The sequence below is a fragment of the Amphibalanus amphitrite genome, unplaced genomic scaffold (genome assembly GCF_019059575.1).
Source record: "Amphibalanus amphitrite isolate SeventyFive unplaced genomic scaffold, NRLGWU_Aamphi_draft 000684F_arrow, whole genome shotgun sequence".
Classification (NCBI taxonomy): Eukaryota; Metazoa; Arthropoda; class Thecostraca; order Balanomorpha; family Balanidae; genus Amphibalanus; species Amphibalanus amphitrite.
The window spans coordinates 305,334-322,006 of NW_024882178.1; the positions used below are offsets into that span (position 1 = coordinate 305,334).

The 16,673-nt window shown below is 47.5% G+C and overlaps 2 protein-coding genes across 2 annotated transcripts in view; both read left to right on the forward strand.

Moving 5' to 3' along the window:
• The window catches only part of LOC122364585, a 65,099-nt gene extending 52,338 nt beyond the window's left edge, over positions 1–12,761 (forward strand). The window contains exons 21-35 of the mRNA XM_043335139.1: positions 83–230; positions 426–631; positions 812–1,009; positions 1,194–1,400; positions 1,535–1,666; positions 1,862–2,032; positions 2,168–2,628; positions 2,947–3,078; positions 3,340–3,461; positions 4,498–4,715; positions 4,869–5,004; positions 5,231–5,371; positions 8,482–8,535; positions 8,863–8,954; positions 11,125–12,761. Of these exons, the coding sequence (XP_043191074.1) occupies positions 83–230; positions 426–631; positions 812–1,009; positions 1,194–1,400; positions 1,535–1,666; positions 1,862–2,032; positions 2,168–2,628; positions 2,947–3,078; positions 3,340–3,461; positions 4,498–4,715; positions 4,869–5,004; positions 5,231–5,371; positions 8,482–8,535; positions 8,863–8,954; positions 11,125–11,241 (2,535 nt within the window). The 3' untranslated portion in view covers positions 11,242–12,761. The remainder of the gene's footprint in view (positions 1–82; positions 231–425; positions 632–811; positions 1,010–1,193; positions 1,401–1,534; positions 1,667–1,861; positions 2,033–2,167; positions 2,629–2,946; positions 3,079–3,339; positions 3,462–4,497; positions 4,716–4,868; positions 5,005–5,230; positions 5,372–8,481; positions 8,536–8,862; positions 8,955–11,124) is intronic.
• A 699-nt stretch (positions 12,762–13,460) lies between these two features.
• Positions 13,461–16,673, forward strand: part of LOC122364580 (troponin I-like) — a 38,686-nt gene continuing 35,473 nt past the window's right edge. The window contains exon 1 of the mRNA XM_043335120.1: positions 13,461–13,597. Within this exon, the coding sequence (XP_043191055.1) occupies positions 13,471–13,597 (127 nt within the window). The 5' untranslated portion in view covers positions 13,461–13,470. The remainder of the gene's footprint in view (positions 13,598–16,673) is intronic.

A 16,673-nucleotide genomic window follows, 5' to 3' on the forward strand; every position in this document is an offset into this window, starting at 1 on the left:
CTTAGTCACATTCTAGCCTTCTCCTGGTCATCGATATTCGTAAGGTGTGCTCACTCTCCACCTGTATCCCTCTGTTGTCCAGTACGGATTCACACCGGTGCATCTGGCGGCGCGGGCCGGTCACAACGGCGTGCTCGCCCAGCTGCGCTCCCAGCACTCGTCAATGCGCATCACCAGCCGCAAGAACGGTCTCAGCGCGCTGCACGTGGCTGCCTTCTATGGCGAGGCTGGTACGTAAGGTGGCAGAGAGGAGGGAAGAGGGGAGGGAAGGGATGGGGAAAATAATGATGGAAGGAAGAAGGGATAGGTTCAGGGAGGTTCAGGAACCGATTATCTGTGGCATCTTTCACCGAATCGGCATCCTACCCAGACTTGTCAAGTGTCGACCGACAGTGATCAAGCATCTGCCCCCCTCCCCTGAACAGACATCGTCCGAGAGCTGCTCCAGCACGTCCCTGCCACGCTGAAGTCGGAGACACCGACTGCGGCCACCTCCTCGTTCATCCGCGAGCTGGGCTCCGAGTCCGGCCTGACCCCGCTGCACATGGCCGCTTACAGCGGCAAAGAGAACATCGTGCGCCTGCTGATGAACTCGCCTGGCGTTCAGGTGGACGCCACCACAAACCTCAACGTGAGTTGGAGTGCTTAGGAGGTATAGCAGCGATGCTGAGAGCCGAGGCCGAGACAGGGGTGACATGTGCTAATCCAAGTGCTGATAGGAAAATAGCGTTGGTGAGCTATGAGTTTGTTCTGCTGACCTCCGCTTCTCCCCTTGCCCAGCTTACCTAACCGCGTCTCTCTGACCGACCAGGCGTACATCCCTCTGCACCTGGCGTGTGTGGGCGGTCACACGGCCGTGGCTGGCCTGCTGCTCAGCCGCTCCACCGACCAGCTGCACTGCAAGGACCGGCGCGGCCGCACCGGTCTCCACATCGCCTCCATGAACGGACACCTGGCCATGGTGTCACAGCTGCTCGGCCAGGGAGCCGACATCAACGCGGCAGACAGGGTCAGTCGGTGATCCGTGGCAGGGTCAGGGTCTGGGGTCAGTTGCCGGGGGCAGGGACAGCCAGTCCCCGGGGCAGCTGAGGTGATCGGTCGGTTAGGGATATAGCCGGGACAGGAGTCGGGAACGCTGCTAATGCCGTGCGGCGTGAGAGGCTGTGACACTCCCTCGTCCGACTCATCCGCAGGACGGTCTGACAGCGCTTCACTACAGCAGCAAGAACGGCCACCTGGACGTGGTCAAACAACTGATCGAGAGCGGCGCATCTCCCAAGTTCGAGACGACCAACGCCAAGACGGCCATCTGCTTCGCGGTCAGCAACGAGCACTTTGATGTGATCGAGTACCTGCTGAGAAAAGATCACGATTCGTATGCTCTGCTGAGCGACAAGAAGGCAAGTTCCGAGTATCTAGGGTGTTTCGCAGAGCTGTTAGAAAAGCTTAAATCATACGATTTGCTGAACTTCACGCAGATAGTGGTTGTGTCATATTAGTTGATCTGTGACATGTCCGAGATCTGTCTTTTCAGTTTGTCAGTGACCTGACCATGGTGAGCAAAAAGTACGACAACAAGCCTCTTCAGGACTTCATCCTGCTCTCCCCTGCGCCAGTTGACGTGGCATCGAAACTGTCCTACATTCTCTACCATCTCTCCATAAAGGTATGGCTGCCATTCGTCTTCTGCGCCGTATGAGTCGTTTGCATCGCTATTGACAAATTCATCTTGTCTTTTGAGGAACCTATTGCTGATGTCCTTGCTTATGTCTACCTAGATGACGCACTTTTTATAGGATGCTTTCATTAGTCTGAATCTTGGCCTGAATCGTGACACTTCCCTCCCCATGTCCTCCCGCAGGAGAAAGAGAAGACCAAGGACCTGCTGGCGGCGTCCCACTACTGCGAGGTGATGGCGACAGAGATCCTGTCGCTGGCAGCCGGCTCCAAGTCTGCGGGAATCCTGCTGCGGGCGCTCGATTATCAGCAGAACGAGTTCCTCGACATCCTCATCGAGCTGGAACAGAAGGAGGTGAGGAGGGGGACGCAGAGGGACTGGGAGGCAGCTGGGATAAGTGACGAGCCATGTGGAGGGTTACAAAAGGAGCGGTTGTAGGAACAGGGGTGAATCGCCTTTTGCCTCTGATATGCCTCTCTGTGTGTGCAGGTGATCGCCCACCCGGCCGTGCAGCGCTACCTGACCGAGGTGTGGCGAGGCCACCTCGACTGGCCCAACTGGAAGACCATCGGCCTCTTCTTCGCGTTCCTGGCCTGCCCGCCAGTCTGGGTGTTTTTCTCCCTGCCGATTGGCCACAAGTACTGCAAGGTGCCCGTCATCAAGTTCACCTCCCACCTGGCCTCCCACATCTTCTTCATTGTGCTGCTGATCCTGACGGTGGTGACGCCGCTGTGGCCCATCTGGCTGAGCACCAGCCTGGTGCCGCACGTGCCCGAGTGGATGGTGTTCACCTGGCTGTCGGGCATGCTGCTGTCGGAGCTGACCAATCCGCGCGACCGAGCCGGACTGGGGATGCTGAGGATAGTCAGCTTAATCACCGGCGGCCTGGCGCTAGGAGTGCATCTGGTGGGATTCGCCTTCAGCTCCGAACATGATCGACAAGATGTGCTGTGAGTTATGGACGATGAGGGAAGGCGTGAAAGTCTGAGAAAATAAGAGGGGGATAGAGTCGTGGGGTGTAATTTGAATTCATGGAAATAATGAGGATCATTAATGCACTTCGTGGTGGTCATTTCTACCCTGCTGAAGTAGTTGAATGTTGCACTGTGGATAAAACATTTACGATAATGAACATACAATTCATCTGTCCTACTCTGTGCACAGTTATTTGTTTCCTATTAGCTGCCTCGTGTCCGTTGATGCCCCACGTCATGTAATCCTATTCGTTATCGGCTTTGCCTTTCTGACCTGTTCTACGTCACCGTCAGCTACATACGGAACCAGCTGCTGGCCGTGGCCATGTTATTCGCCTGCGTCCAGCTGCTCGACTTCCTCACCTTCCATCGGCTCTTCGGTCCGTGGACGGTCATCATTCGAGCGCTGATGGTCGATCTCGGCAGGTCAGTTACGGGAAGACCACTCCGCGCAGGTCAGTCGTGAAGGGTCACACCTTGGTACCCGGGTGGGCCACACGATGACAGGTCTGTTTGAGGAGACCACTCTAGCTGCTCACTCTGAGGGTATAGGGCATGCCTAGTCAGTCAGGTCTTGATGCATTAGGCCTCCTTTCTGTATATCAACTGGCCTCAAACTTTTTTCCAAGGCCGTTCCCACCTGCAGTCTGTCTCTTACCGTGTCTGTGCTTGCTTTGCTCCGCTCAGGTTCCTGGTGATCATGTCCATTTTCGTGCTGGGTTTCACGCTGCATGTGGCGGCCATCTACCAGCCAGTGCGACCCATGTTCACGAACGGCACCGACTCCGGACTGGGCTACCCACCGAACGGTACGTCCGAGGGGAGACTCAGTTCAGTTACCTGAGTGGCATATCTCCCAATACAACCTACAGCAGTATACGATAATCCGGCCTAGTCATTTTCCCCTATTGGAGTGGAGCTTGTAGCAATGAGAGCGGGGAGATTAAACTGTAATGACGGTGTTGTTTTAGGCAAATTTTAGACCACAATGGAACAGGCGTGTCAAAGTATATTATACGATATAAAAGTACTTTGGAAATGAATGTCGCATTGTATCCATGTCTTGTCTGCCATTGCTGTTGTGTAGTAGGGGCTTTCTTCCCTTAAATGCGCGCTCATTGCAGACAGAGGAGAGTACTGGAGTGGTGATCCAGGTAACCAGGCCGTGCAATCTTAACTTGCTTACTTAACCTGTTCTTATTGTCTTGCTAGCGTTGTTTTCAGAGCCTTTCTTTGCGCTCTGAGACAATGTGACAGAAAACTATTGGTCCGTTCGTTCGCTCGTCTTTCAATCTTTCATGTAACCGTCCGTTCTCCATAATTGTCCGTTCTTGTTCGTCGGTATATCCATTCCATGCTGGATTTTTATGCCGGTATCAATACACCTTACTGCATTGAACCGGGGCGTTTGAATGTTAGAGCGATGCTTTCTATCCGGTGTTCATTATGGGTTGTTCACTGAGGTGCTCTTTTCATTCCAAAAGTCTAGTCGATTTATGAAAGGTTTCTCGTCCGGAATAATACCGTTCAATTAATGGGTATCCGCTTTTGTGCACTTCCTCAGCATGCGGTACTGTCCTTACTAATGTTGGCCCATCATCTGTATTGTTTTACAGAAACACACTATCAAAAAAGTACGACTCCGATGACGTAACGTTTGAAATCACACCGAGAGATGATCGTGATGAACTTAAAAGCTTGTATTTTTTATTAAAAACATAATGAAATATAAATCAATGCTTATCAACCGATTCATGCAGTCCATGACCATTTTCATCAGCAAGATCGTTCCCTGCATCGCCGCGTCACTGACCTCTCTCCCGTTCTTTCCCCATCCGTACACAGAGGCTCCGGTGCAGACTCCGCTGCAGACGCTGGAGATGATGTTCTTCTCCATCTTCGGCCTGGTGGACACCTACGACTACCTGCCGCCGCTCAACTCTCACCCGGCCTGGTCGCAGACGCTCATCAAGTTCGTGTTCGGCTCGTACATGATCGTGGCCGTGGTGGTGCTCATCAACCTGCTGATTGCTATGATGTCCGATACCTACCAGAGGATTCAGGTCAGTCGGCGGGACAGTCAAAGGCAGGATGAGGCGAGCACTGGTTTGCAATTAATGCCACTTATAAGGCTGATTTCGGAAAGCAGTGGCGAATGTATCTAACATAACTTACGTAACAACGCACTTATGACCTAAAATGCTCTCATTTTTCAGTCGAAATCGGATACCGAGTGGAAGTTTGGCCTGGCGAAGCTGATCCGGAATACCAACAGGACGTCGTCGGCGCCGGCACCGCTGAACCTGTTCACCAAACTGTTCATCTACATACACGCCTTCATCAAATTCAAAGGTGCAGAATTGTATAGGCTTACGTACTCACGACGAGCACTCAGCACATTTCTTCCATTCGGGAGCGTGTTTTGTGTCCTTTACATATGACTACGGTTTTAGGTGTCGACTCACTTTGATCGGCTATGGCGTTATTTTTCCATCAAATGAATCACGCTCAAGTCCAAATTACATACTTTGTTGTGTGTGTTTGTGCTCTATCTGCGCTGTCCTCGTCTGTCGTGCAGGTCGCCTGTGTGACCCGCGCGCCCTCGAGTATATGAAGACAGAGCGACTGCCCAAGGACGAGAAGAAACTGGACATGACGACCAACGTGGGAGGCAACTGGATGGGCAAGATGCGCAAAAAGTCGGTCGGGCCCGGGCTCGGTAAGTTAGGAGTGTGAGGTCAGCGGTGGAAAATGTACAAAGTTTGAAAACCGAAGTGCGTGTTTAGATGAAAGCTCGAGTCCTTCATCCGCATATGAATATACAATTGTTGTCATCGCATTTTCAAAGCATGCATATTTAGCGTATAGTGCGTCTTTAAAACACTGTTAACATGCGTTTGTATATTATTTATTTATACTCACGTATATAGTTGTGATTCGTCCGTAGTAAAATCGTTAGTTGGTGCTCTACAACATTCGATGTTGGTCAGAAATTCGATTTTATTATACAGATGGCATGCATTTTGGTACATTTTAATGTTCGCCATTCTCTTTGGTGCATTGAGCAGTGCATTTTGTAACTAGTTATAGGCAGGGGCGGCGGATTCGGGGGGGCAGGGGGGGCAGCTGCCCCCCCTGGCAAAATCGTGGGGGGGCAAAAGTATCTTTATGCCCCCCCATAATTTGTGACAAAGCTTAGACAAGAAACCATATACCTGATGATTCTGTTCGACCATCTGAAGATGTAACCAGATGCCCATATACTTTATCATACGTTGGCTTTTTAAATGGCAAGCGTTCGCGTTCAATTGAAGTTTTCCTCTCTTCAACCTAGTTTTGGAGGCATTGTAAGCGTCAACGTGACGTAGCGGCAACCCCCTTCAGTGACCGCTTACAGGAGCGACGGATGAGGGGTGGCAGAGGAGGCATCGTCCCCTAAGAAACTCTTGGAGGAGGGGCAAACGTATATTCTTGCCCCTCCATAATTTGTGCCCTAAACATGAGGAAAATTTCCATAACCTGATATTGCAGCTATGCGCTCCTACAGTTTGTTCAACGGTGCCTTTTGAATATGTGTAAATGCTAACCATTTCCGCTTTATATCATTTTTTGTCTTTTTAGATTCGATTTAGAGATATTTTAAGTGTGCAAGAGACGCAACTCATACCTTCAGTGGTCGTTTGCCGCTATTTTGTACCTACATAAATGCCAAATCGCAAGCGAGCGGAGACGGAAGGGCTAGACATTCGCTTGCGGGTAGTTAGGAGTAGGACTGATGAGCGCTCATAATAAGCCACTCCCCTGATTTTTTTTCAAGCGGAACAGTTTCCAGCGCATAAAATGGTAAACGCCAAGGTCGTACACATTGACCACATTGACCAATGCACGGTATGGTATGACACCCAAAGGCCAGTCATCAGAGATCTACATTCGGAGGCTTGTGTGGGGCCAGTGTAAAAACTGGATGTTCACAGTTCAGTATCCGCTTTATTTCAGTTTCACTATTAAAAAAGTAAAAATTAATGATGGAAACTCTTGAGGGTTAGGGCACTGATCATTAGTGGGCCCCCCTCTGTCTAAAGGCTGGCTATACATAGAATGAAGAGCATCAAACACGAACAGTAGCGGCGGAACACCTTCAACTAAGGGGGGGGCACTGCCGACTTTTGGTCCAATTCTTTCCATGCAACGCCCATAGGGCTAACGTTAAAATGCCAAAATCAAAGGGGGCACGGTGCCCCGGTGCCCTCCCCGTTCCGCCGCCTATGAACACGAAAGCAAATTATAAGACATTTGGGGAAAATGAGTATGCCCCGCAGCGTCCGATAACTACCACCTTCCAGTGGGTCAAGCCAACGGGGCCCAAGTCGATAATGGCACTTAACGATAGCACTAACCTTGTTTCACTTTTCGTTGAAGTCTGTTCCGAATGGTTTCGGCCACAGACTGGCTGCACTGAGGTCGTTTGGTATGTGCAACTGTAATTAAAGCCACCTGAGGCGCCCTGACACCATGCTGAAGCTGGGTTGGAAATGCTTCGTCTTTGCAGATATCACTGACCACTGATTCTCGAGTGCCTGAACCGGTAGATGTCGTGGCAAAATTTGGTGTGATAATTTGGACCTTACCGCAGTCAGCACACCCTAAAGCCCTAATAAAGAAACGCCCCACCCAGAGCTTCTGGATTCTCGTTCCAGTCCACCGTTCCTTCACCTCAGCCCGCCGCCGCGCTCCCTCACCCTCCGTTCCCAGCTTGACGAGCGTTTGGGCCTTAGTTAAGCCCTGCTGTAGGCTTACTGTATAAACCCATCGAGACAGCCCGTCTCGGTGAGCTAATTTGGCGAACTACTGCCTTGGGGAGGGTATCTGGCGGATCGCTGTCCCAATAGGTTTAGATGTGACCGACTGTCTCTGAATGTTTGAGCGGTCTCCTCCCGCTGTGAGTTAGTTTCAGTTGATATCTGTCTCAGAAATACTTTTTAATGGAAGGGTAAACGGAAATCGAACGTAAAATGAACAGAGGAAACGGTAACGAGTTACCTCATTGAAGAATAGCGCTCGCCTACTTCAAAAGGTTTGGCACCGTTCTTCAACATCTGATATGCGATCGGGTTATGGCACAATTTTTTCCTGTTTGAGCTTTTTTCTAATACAGCAATACGAAAAGCGTTACATCGTCCACTGGCGGATCCAGAGAGCGGGCATTTAAAGCAAATATTAACTCCCCTCCCCTGGCCCCTGCATCGCCCGAAATAGACAAAACGTACCTTATGTTTCCTAATAATAACACTTTTATCAGGATTTTTTTTTGCTTTATACTGTTCAGCATTATAAAGTAAGGAATCGAAATCCGAGGAGTTTTTGGATTTTGGACACTTTTTTTGGGGGGGTATGTCCCCTACAGCGTCGAAAACGCCTTTCTGGATCCGCCTATGACATCATCTCGACTGGGATCTTGCCCCCCCCACGCCAAAATCGAATCCGCCGCCACTGGTTATAGGCAAGCGTGCCTTAAACAGCTGGACTTGTATAAAGTATAATCATTATTAATTATGTAATGTGTACATCATCGTCGGATATAATGGCTTTTTAGATTGATTATTTGCGTAGATGGCTGTAAAATGTGCAGTTTCGTATGTCTTCTTGTCGCACCACCTTCCTCCACGTTTTCTTAGTGCCCGAACAACACACAGGTCCCCGTGCTATACATAGTCGCCCACCCATCCCTCTCACACCGTCATACACACCCTCTCCTGGTGACCTGGGAGGCGCTACTGCCGGGTCAGGTGAGGTCAACCGGCGGCTCTGCCGCACCCCGCCCTGTTTCAGCGCTACCAGTCACCGCCCGCACCGCCCGCCGCTCCACCGCCGACTTTGCCATAGGTACCGTGACGAGGATCGAACCTGTGCAATGCGTGTGGTGACGGGAACTGAGGACACTATAGTTAACATCCCATACTTAAATTTTTACTGATTTCATCTTCGGAGAATACTTTTTCGATTTCCGTGTCGTTTTTAACTCCCATTTGTAGTGGTGTAACATATTGTACAAAGCATTAAATATTTAATTTTTATTTTCTAATTTCGTGTTGTTTTTATTGTTCTTGACGTGTTCCTTATACATAAACTGGACTTAAACTTTTCTATAGCAGAAAACTTAAACTGTTTGAGTAATTCGCCGGTAAGTGAGTAATTCCCCTCCATCTGCAGACATGAATCACTCCAACCTGAGCGTGCAGCCTTCCAGCGCGTCCAACATCACGGGGCCGCGGCGACTGGAGAACGTTATAGACTGGCCAAAGGTGGGTAAAACCTCGGGGAGGGGGTACAGGATAGCTAATGAGGGTACAGATGTGCTTGTGTGGTGCCTGTGTCATTCATGTGGGGGTTGGAAGCTAATGATTCACATGGCATTGCTAACCGTAACAGAAAGTGGTTAGCTCCATTAGAAAAATGGGCAGGATTAGGCTTGGTTATGCTCTCATTTGTTATGTAACGTCTTTGTTGTTTGAATCTCGGTACTGACCATAAATGTTATGGACGCCCGAAGGCCCGGGCCTGGAGGGTTCTTACAGTATTTTAGCCGCTGCCAATGCATCGTTTTTAGGGTGTGTGCCGAACCCGTGTTGTCTTCAACTACGTTTTTTATTGATTTCTAAACTAATGCACTTGATATAGCAGAAATTTGATATTCAATACAGATACCCTATTCGACTAACTTGTTCCGTTTCCTTAGCTTGTGTCAAAGTATTTGGATGATCGGAATCTACCGGATGATATGGTATGCGGCATATGGTTTCAGGCATGCGCTCTGGGGTTGTAGTGGTGTGCTACTTAGCCTGTCCGGTCTTAGGCGTCATCGGGTCGCACCATTCGGAGACGCACATGCGGGCGATTTCAATGCAGTGCACAAAAGTTTACTCAACACAACTGGTTTGCAGTTTGTTACATCAAGTTGTACATATTGTATAAATATTGTAAGCTTAAAGATACGATAACAAAATATGTGAACGTAATCAAGTACAATTTTTTATTTTACTTATGACGAGTAAGCATTCAAATTGGTGACGAGGCTGGATCGATTCGTCATGGTTCTCTACACACTCATTGACTGTTTTCCGGGTTTTCTTATTGATTTACGGTCTTCAATAAATCCTGCTGAAAAAATACGAGATGTTCAACAGTTAACAGTATTGGGTGGGTTCTGGCTCCCTTGCGTTGGTTTCTGGCCTGTACCAGCATAGATGCAATTATACTTGTTCTGTGTTGTGAAGGTCTTTGTGGTCGGACTATAGTCTGTGAAGTCTTTGCAGATTTGTTGTCCTGTCTATTGGTTGTATGTACAGTGCATGCACCTATTCACCCGTGCACCTCTATGTCGTGGCAGGAAATGGGGCGTTTATAGGAACTTTATCTAAACTTGTGTGCTCGAATTTCAACGCAATATGTTAATAATGTTAACAAAGTCCTTTGCGGGAGTGAAATTTTCGGGACATATTGTGATAGTATAAAGACGCATTTGTGAAAAAAATCACAAACATGAGTTGGAAAACGAAATAATTTGAGTAGTCTATTGATGGAAAATTAAACCTTTATTGCGGTGGTGGTTATGATGTTATAGCTACTGAGAAGCTTTATGCGATCGTTTTTTTTTTAAGAAAAGAACGGCATTTTTCCTAGTTGTAGGATATTTCATCCTAAACCAAAAGTGGTTTGCAAGAAATAACGTTGTCTTTCTTTGACGACAATAAATATGAACTTCACATTTATCGTTACTTCATTAGATATTATACCAGAAAGCGGCTCAGGCATTCAAAAGTGGTTTTGGTGCATGAATGGAGATCGGTGTACTTTGTATGTACATACACATATCGAGTCTACACGTGGGAAAAAATGTGTTGTTCGTCGTCACTTTATGTTTGTAATCTGTTGTAAAGCATTGCGGTTTATTGCTTGTAGCACAGCTCTACATAGTTGTGTATTTGGGTAACCGATAAAAGTCATTTGTTGTCTTCACCCGAACAATGCGCCAAGTTATTAGGCTTCGTGCCTTATGTACAATGGATTCATTAAACATTTCTACCTTTTCAAGAATACGACTAGTCGTTCTTTAATGTTTATGCAATCAATACTTAGCCGAGTCAAATATGTTTTGCCATGATCACTTTGATCAGCCATCTGTTGAAATAAATTAACCTAAAAGTGTTTCTAGCAGCGCATTTAACGGAGTTAAAAAAAACAATATTTTTGACTAGCACAAACATAAAAAACATTTCGAGCAGCATTGCCGCTTTTGGCGATCTTGCCTATCGCATTCCCCTTCTCCTGAAAAAGACGAAATAATCGCCAGTTACACCCAAGATGATGACTTGACACTGTGAAGTTCACAGGGTATCGGTAACATGCAAGGCCGTCTTCCCAATGACGTCACATTTTTCCTCAGTGACTTCACACCCCATGTATTACCGACAGGTGGTGGAGAAATACCTGGCCAACACTGGCCAGAACACCTCGCTACACAAGGGCGGTGGTCTGATGGACAACGACAACGCAGCTGAGGCGGAAACGACCGACAACGGCCAAGTGTGAACAGCTGCGCTGGGGTCAGGGACACAGTCGTGACACCGGTCAGGTCAAGGTCACCCGTGAGCCGCCGCCGCAGTGAGGTCATGGCGGTTACTGGGCGGCTTACTGACCGGTTATTCTGGACCAAGCGTTGCGCTGATCGTGCACTTACTGTGCCCTCCGTAGCATGAGCGGCATAAGGCAAGAGCCGTTCGCGGAGGACCGTGTTTGTGGCCACCGTCACATGCATATCAAAGAGCTGTGTGAGTCGCCGCCGCGCCCGCCCGTCTGTCCCTTGAGCGTGCATTGTGGCCGCCCCGGCGTCTGGCATCACAGAGCTGTACGGCGTGGCGGGGGGGGGGGTTGGCTGGAGATAGATCGGGGACTGAACGACCGAGATGTCGAGTTGTAGAGGTCTGGCGGTTCAGACCGAAAAGTAGGTTACCAGAGCCGCGGGTCGGCTGGTCAGCTGATGGTGTATAACTACATAATGAGGGAATTTAGTTGGTCAGTTGGAGGGAGATATTGAGGAACTTGTGGCAGCAATACTGAGGGTAGGAGGTTTTCGATAAGTGAGACTCTGTTAGTGTACGTGTACTGATACTGACGAAGAACCCCGCATCAATTTCTTATTGTGAGCAACGTGATGGCGTCAGTTTATGTTTGTGGGTCTTCAGACACCACATAACAATATTTATTTGATATTTATTGTGACCGATTCTGCGACGACCGACCGATTTCGCCCATATTTAACATTAGGAAGATTTATCTATTGGTACTTACGAGTATACGTTACTGAACACTTGTTTTGTTTGATGCCTTTAAATAGTGTTCTTTTTTTGTGGACATGCATGCCGAGAAACGCGTTCGTCGCATCTCTTTGCTCTGACTTGTCTGAAAGACAGAGCCAACATACGAATCACATCGGACTTGGACGTCAAGCCTTGCATTTTGTAATGACGGTGGGGTAAAAGTGCGATATTTTTAGCTCATCTATTTACTATATATGTATTAAAAACTATTAAATGAGTGTGTGATGAAATGATGTACAAGACAGTGTGAAGTTGTTGCACATGATTTTCTTGTGATCATTGGGCAAGCAGCACAAGTTAGCTTCACCTAGTTTGATGTATGGTTACCGGATAGTTGATGTTATGGGTAGGCAGCATTGAGGACAGAATTGCATTCATCTGAGTGGTGCGTAGAAAAAAAATGTGCCCATACAAAATATGTTGCTTGCAGATGAGAAGATGACAGCATGATGAGACTTATCGCGGAGAAACCAACATCCAATGCGTGCTGATCACACAGCCTTGCGTCAGGTTACGGAAACATGTTTAGCTCCGTAACTGACCTCGTAAACTGTCGAAATTCCGTCTGACGACATATATTACGCGTTTTTTGCGAGCGCCGCGGTGTCTATGTTGTCTGGTGCGACGGACACCACTAGAGTCTTGGGCGCCCAAAACAGCGATTTTGCTGGGCGATTGGAATATTGTAGATCACACATTGAATGATGAAAATATATTGAACCACCAAACGTCGTTTGTATTGTACGGAATTACTATGAAGAGCATGGTTGTTATATAACGGCTATGAGAGTGATGTCAGCTCTAGGGCATATGGCTAGTTTATGCAGTGGGCAGTGGACCACTGCGTTGTTGTATTTGTATCGGGCTTCACCTTCACAGTCATTTGAGCGTAAACGGTTAGCTATTGCTGTGGCAGTTTGTTTATATGAAACGTATGATATACCTAATAGACTCCTTTTGTTTTTCTGATCAATTAATAAATGGAAGCCCCAAGAAAAGTTATATATGTCTTATTTCGTTTCATCCATACCAAACAAAGTTTTACGCTATTTGGGTTCCGAGGTCCCTGGTCCAGAGCAACGATATCATCCCCTGACAGCACGGTTACAAGAGCATTGGACATTTGAGAATCACGTACATTTTGCTGGGTCAGGAGGCTGCTCGAGAAGTCGTCTGTTCACCTCGCTGTCATGGCAACGGCTTCCCTCATACACAGACCAATCACGTGTCAAGTTCAGCCGCACCAATCGCGGGTTGACCTTCCGCGCTCCCGACAACCTCCAGTAGCATTACGTCAATCTCCGAGCGGCAGGGGCTCGCCGCTCTCCGCGAGCTCTGATTGGTGGAAAACGGACACCGCCGCCGGTGGTGGGCGGTCCTTGCCCCGGGGCATTGGCGCGTCATCTCGGCGTTCTGTCCATAAGCACAAAGGACTTGGTCTATGGGTGGGTGGAGACGGGGGCGGGAGGACGAGGATTGGCTGGATGCCATACCTACGCACTTAGCTGATCGAGCTGATCGGTGCCGCTGCGAACTGAGAAAACTACATATTGGATGTCGACGGCACGGTAAGTGTACCTGAACGAAGGGCTGCATGGTTCATGTGAGACAGAGCTGTCAATTCTAGGGTTATTTCAGATACAGCTATTATTAAGACACAAACAAAATAAAATATTAACTTATTTGTTTTAATGGGTAATTTGGATGCATTTTTATTCCAATGAGATAATTTTGCCTTCATTGCAATGGCTAAGAGCACATCAGATTGGGATGCCAACCGACTGGCGCTTCTCATCTACTGAGCATGGTGAGCTCAGTACGTTTGATTAGGACGGATGCACCCCGGTAAAACAATCCGCCACACTGCTACCCCCTCCAGACATCCCCCACTCCCAGGGAGATGTCTCTTTGCAGTCTGTCTCTTATGTCTCTTCGTCTGATGGGATGTCTCTTTCGAGCAGCCCACTGTTGTCTAGGTGAAATGGCCGCCCAGACCGGGAAAAGTGGGCAAGAATGTGGATAGCGATAAGCAGAATGGATGGTTAATTGATTAATTAGGTGACACTTGAAAAATTATTTATTGTATACCTATTGAGTCCAGAAACTTAGATCACGGTTTGGAAAGCGAACAATTATCATAACCTAACGACTAACGTTGATAGGCAATTGTTGGTAGCCGGTAGGTATTCATGCAACGTTTAGCGGTAATGAAAGACTGGTTTGTATTGTACTATCTTTAGCAGATGACAAGCCATCCGCTCTTTACCGCCATGTTAGGTACTATATCTTTGGATAGTGTTGACTGTTGTGCAGTGAGTACCGATAAAACAATTAACATCTAAGTATGCGAATGTACGATATTCATCCAACACCAGGCATCTTGCAGTTTGATATTGAGACAGCAGATGTCTCCCCTACACCGCACCGCATAATGCTACACCACAATACTGGTAGTTTGGCAGACGGCAGATAGATGTCACCCTAAGTTACGCCTGATAGATGCTGTGCCGCACTACATGGCAGGGATTTTAGCGATGCGACGTTAACCGTTTGCTAGCCGTAGCGAGTCAATGAATATTTGAACCGTTGTTTGAATATGTTTCGTCCATTGAGGAAACTGTTCCAAATATGGGATTGTGATAAAAATATTATTTTTGTTTCTAGCGTTGTCACAGGAACTACAGGGTGTCCCAGAATTACCCGGACATTTATTTTCTGGCTAAAAGTACGACTGCGCTCGCTTCTAATGATATACAACCATCATACTTTTATAAGATATCCCTTAGCTATCGAGATTGGGGACTGTGTGCTTTTGGTGGCCGGTAACGACTCGAATCAATTATTATCCAGAGTCAAGTAAGAGTAGTCCTTTTCCGTTTTCAGCTTAAGCCACTAATAGGCAACCATGGTGAATCAACTCCCGTTCTCAACTTTGTAAACGGACTTTCGGCATGGTTTTTGCTGGAGAGCTTCAGGAACTTCAGCAGCTCATCTGCAAGCAGTTAGGATTGAGCAAAGCGCAATTATATCAGCTAACGAAGCCAGAGAGAGCAAGAGATAAACCTGATTGACAAGCTTGGGCTCGGCCAAAAAGGGTCATGCACCAGTTGTCAAACAAGTGGTTGCTTGTCATAGACAACAAACGTCACCGATCTAGCTAAGAACTAGCTAAACAATAGATCAGGATTATCTACAAAACATCAGTCTACTTTGCACCACTATCTTCGACAAAATTTTGGAATTTGGGGTCCTTCGCCAGAAAAATATGCAAAAACTACGGGAAAAGCAGCGCAAATCACTACAATTCATCCCAAAAACATAACATATACAACAAAAAAGTATATTGAGGCACACTTTGTGGTCTAACGAAGGTATTATATAATACTGAACGAGGCCGGTGTAAATAAATTTTCAAGACCGAGGTCCTTACTGAATTTTTGAACGAGGCCGAAGGCCGAGTTCAAAAATCAGTAAGGACTGAGGTCTTGAAAATTTATCACCGGCCGAGTTTGGTATGTATTTTACTGTATGCCAACGATAAAATAATTGTCTAGACCGAAGCTCTTAGCCGTTTTTTGAACGAGGCCATCCCAAAATGTTGACTTGGTAATTCGTTTTTGACCGCACGTGGTCAATTTGCTTACACCAGTTATTACCACACCCCTCTGGCTAATGTATTTGAATAGGCCAGGCATACAGTAATATGTCATTTGAACCGCCCGAAAAAGGTTTGTGTGAACGTCAGATGGCTACAACGCCCCAACAGCAGAGACGGCCAGGCACCCGTCGAAACCAAATTGTGAGACATTTTGAGCCACCGTGCACTCATTGGGCTTGATATGATGGCCCAAAGACAACCGGTAGTACAGGGTACTACTGCGGTAACATTCTACCAGTGCGAAAACTGGATGCCGTGAACCAAATGGCCATGAACGGGTTTGTTTTGGAAACCAAATCTGTTGGAAGCCAAAGGTTGCGCAATGTTCAGACATGGAGCTTTTCCACTCCAGATGTAAAAAACGCAGCAAAAGTGGCGTAGGCAGAAATTTTTGCTTTAGGGGACCTTATGGCCTGGGAACACTTTGATGTCAAGTTTATCTTATATGATCGTATTATCCTCCGGCAAGAGGTCAAAGAAAACAGGCCTACACCCAGTTTCGAGAGACCCGTAAAACAACTGAGACCAGCAATGGCTGGCATTTTCCATCATTGTCGGCTGATCTTGTAACAAGCGTATCTATTGCATGTGCTATTTCACAGCCACCCTAGTTGACTATATAGGACGGTAAAAAGAAAAAAGGCAATCATGTTTGCCTTATTTTATACGCTAATTAACAATGTCCGGGTAATTATGGGACACCCTGTAGGAAGACTCAGTCGGGGCATGAGGGGAAGGGAGCAATCATCAATTGAAGAAGTCGGTATTGGAATGTCAATTCCTATCAATGCAATACGGTTGACGTAACAAAAAAAAAACGATCGTTTAAGGGCTCACGGAACACCCACAAAAAAATATTCAGCCGTCAATGGTAGACGCAAGGCCATATAATATAGGGGTAGACGGCCGAATCATTTTTTTTCGGCTGGGGCTCACCGATGATTCTGCTGGCAGCTATCGAAACTAACAGTTGCGTTACCTGTCGC